Raw genomic sequence first — 2,955 nt, forward strand, 5'->3', positions numbered from 1 at the left:
TTGCCTCAGCCTCCCAAGTAGCTGGGACTACAGGGATGGCCATAACACCTGGCCGGGCAGGTTTGAACCCTTTACCCTTGGTATATGGGGCCAGCGCCCTACCCACTGAGCCACAGGTTACTTTTTCAGGGGAAAAAAGACTTGGTTAAAATACAGGTTTGTTTAATTTCCTGCCTCAGTGGGCCTAGGCCTGAGCATTTTTTTTTTTTTTGAGACATAGTCTTGTTCTGTCACCCAGGCTGCAGTGCTGTGGCATCAGCCTTGCTCACAGCTACCTCAAACTCCGGGGCTTGAGTGGTCCTCCTGCCTCACCCTCCCAAGTAGCTGGGACCACAGATGTCCACCGCTGTGCTCAGCTCATTTTTCTTTTTTTTGAGACAGAGTCTCAAGCTGCTGTCGTGGGTAGAGTGCCATGGCATCATAGCTCACAGCAACCTCTAACTTAGGCTCAAGTGATCCTCTTACCTCAGTTTTTCTATTTTTAGTAGAGACAGGGTCTTGCTTTTGCTCAGGCTGGTCTTGATCTCATAAGCTCAAGCAATCCACCTGCCTCAGCCTCCCAGAGTGCTAGGATTACAGGTGTGGGACACCACTCCCAGCTGCCCAGCTAGTTTTTTTATTTTTTGTAGAGACAGGGCCTCCCTCTTGCTCAGGCTGGTCTCAAACTCCTGAGTGCTGGGATATAGGTATGAGCCATCATGTGCTTAACTCTAGCTGGCCAGAGTATCCTTATACCAGCCCTGCTTTCAGGTCCCTGTAGCTAGGGCTGCTCGGGGCATTGTCCCCATTATTCCATGGGCAGGATTCAGACTGCCCAAAGGAGCCAGATTACAGAATCCTCAGACCTTTGTGGACTCCCAGACCCCCTGGGCTGGGAATTCCATCCCCATAACCGTCTGCTTTCTGCCCCCCTGCATCCTTGATCAGCTTTGGCATCCAGCAGCCCCTGGCTCACCCCACCCTGCCGCCCTGGGCCTCTGTGCACAGAATTCTGACATGCTGGCCATTCCTCTGTAGATTTGGCTCAAATTGCAGGCTCTGGAGTCATACTCCAAGGTTATCCAGTCCAGGTGGTCCTTTTGCCTGCCTCAGTCTCCTTCAGTGTAAACACAGAAATGTTAATAGTGCTGACCGCAGAGGGTGGCTGTGAAGTGCTCAGCATAGTGCAGGCACAGGGGGGCTGTGATTATGACTGCACCAATTGCAGGACCAGTTACTTTCTTGTTTGAAGCCCAGTTGGGAGGTAGATGCTGCAAGTTGAGCTCTAGAGTGGAGTCTAGAGTGGGAATAAGTCACTCGTTCTAGGGAGATCTGGCTGGTCCTCACCACAGGTCGGTGAAGGATCATGGAATTGTAGAAAGAACTCCAGAGTTGGCCTCAGAGAGAGGGTCAGGTTCTGCCACTCACGGGCTTCCTGGTCTCTGGGGTCATTTCCACTACAGAAGGGAGAGAAGGTAGGTGCCTGCCAGCCTGTCAGGGAGTGTTAGGAAGAGCAGCAGGGCCTACAAGTTCGTGCACATCAGAGCACAGAAAGCTGTGTGTGTTTCCTGAAAGTGTCATTCTCTTTCTTACTGATAGATTTTGTACGAGCTGAGGCCTGGGGCCTTAGGGGTGAACCTGGTGGTGGAGGAAACAGAAACCAAAGTTAAGCACGTGATAAAGCAGGTAAGATGCAAGGCCCATGGTGACCTCATAGAGGTGGTGTGATTTCCCCAGCACAAGCTTGCCATCCCCGTGTTAGAGCAAGGCTTCCCAACGTGGTGCCTGTACTCTCTTCCTCTCCCCCAGAACTTATGGAGACAAATCTGGTCCTTGACGGGGAAACTGGCTGTTACTTGAAAATCTCATGCTGCATGTCAGGTGTCAACCCTTCAAAGCAAGACCAATGACTCTGTATTATAGCCAAAGACAGTGAGGCTCAGGGCAGCTCCAGACTAGCCGAGGTCATAGTTTCCAGAGGATTCTAATTCAGGCCACCTCAATGGGGGACATGGTGGTACTCAGTGCAGGGTCACCAGTTTTACCTAAAAAGGAGGTAGCCCAGAAGGGTAGGAACTGGCCCAAGTTCACACAGTGATCACATCACATACCGGGCTCTGGGCCCTTCCATCACACTCCTCAACAGGGTTGGCATGGCAAGGTGGGAATGCTGGCCTGCAGTAGGACACTCTTTTATGTGTCAAGATAGGGTGGTCCAAACAAACAGAGGGTCTAGGACAAGTCTCACTTTATACCCCTGGGTAGAGTGCTGTGACATCATAGCTCACAGCAACCTCAAACTCCTGGGCTCAAGCAATTCTCTTGCCTCAGCCTCATAAGTAGCTGGGACCACAGGTGCCTGCCACATGATGGCTGTTTTTATATTTATTTTGAGATAGAGTCTCACTATGTCACCCTTAGTAGAGTGCGGTGGCATCACAGCTCTCAGCAACCTCAAACTCTTGGGCTTAAGCAATTCTCTTGCCTCAGCCTACCAAGTAGCTGGGACTACAGGCACCTGCCACAACACCTGGGTATTTTTTGGTTGTAGTTGTCATTTGTTGAATCCAGCAGGCCCAGGCTAGATTCAAACCTGCCAGCTCTGATGTATGTGGCTGGTGCTCTAGTCGCTGAACTACAGGTGCTGAGCCAAGAGAGAGGGTCTTGCTCTTGCTCAGGCTGGTCTTTAATTCCTGATCTTAAATGATCCACCTGCCTCAGCCTCCCAGAGTACTGGGATTATAGGCATGAGCACCCAGCACAGCTACTTTTTTCTAAATAAAAGTTGGGAGAGGGGAGTGCACATAGGAGTCTTTTTTTTTTTCCAGGTGTTCGTATAAGTTTTGCTTTTACAAGAATGGTATGTTGGCTCGGCGCCTATGGCTCAAGCAGCTAAGGCACCAGCCACAAACACATAAGCTGGTGGGTTCGAATCTAGCCCGGACCCACCAAACAACAATGACGGCTGTAACCAAA

General features: G+C 50.8%; 1 protein-coding gene across 1 annotated transcript in view; it reads left to right on the plus strand.

Moving 5' to 3' along the window:
• The window catches only part of STKLD1 (serine/threonine kinase like domain containing 1), a 28,817-nt gene that overhangs the window by 536 nt on the left and 25,326 nt on the right, over positions 1-2,955 (plus strand). The window contains exon 2 of the mRNA XM_012808222.2: positions 1,579-1,665. Coding sequence (XP_012663676.1) covers positions 1,579-1,665 — 87 coding nt within the window. The remainder of the gene's footprint in view (positions 1-1,578; positions 1,666-2,955) is intronic.

The sequence above is a fragment of the Otolemur garnettii genome, unplaced genomic scaffold, assembly GCF_000181295.1.
Source record: "Otolemur garnettii isolate 467f Iridium unplaced genomic scaffold, OtoGar3 scaffold00087, whole genome shotgun sequence".
NCBI lineage: Eukaryota > Metazoa > Chordata > Mammalia > Primates > Galagidae > Otolemur > Otolemur garnettii.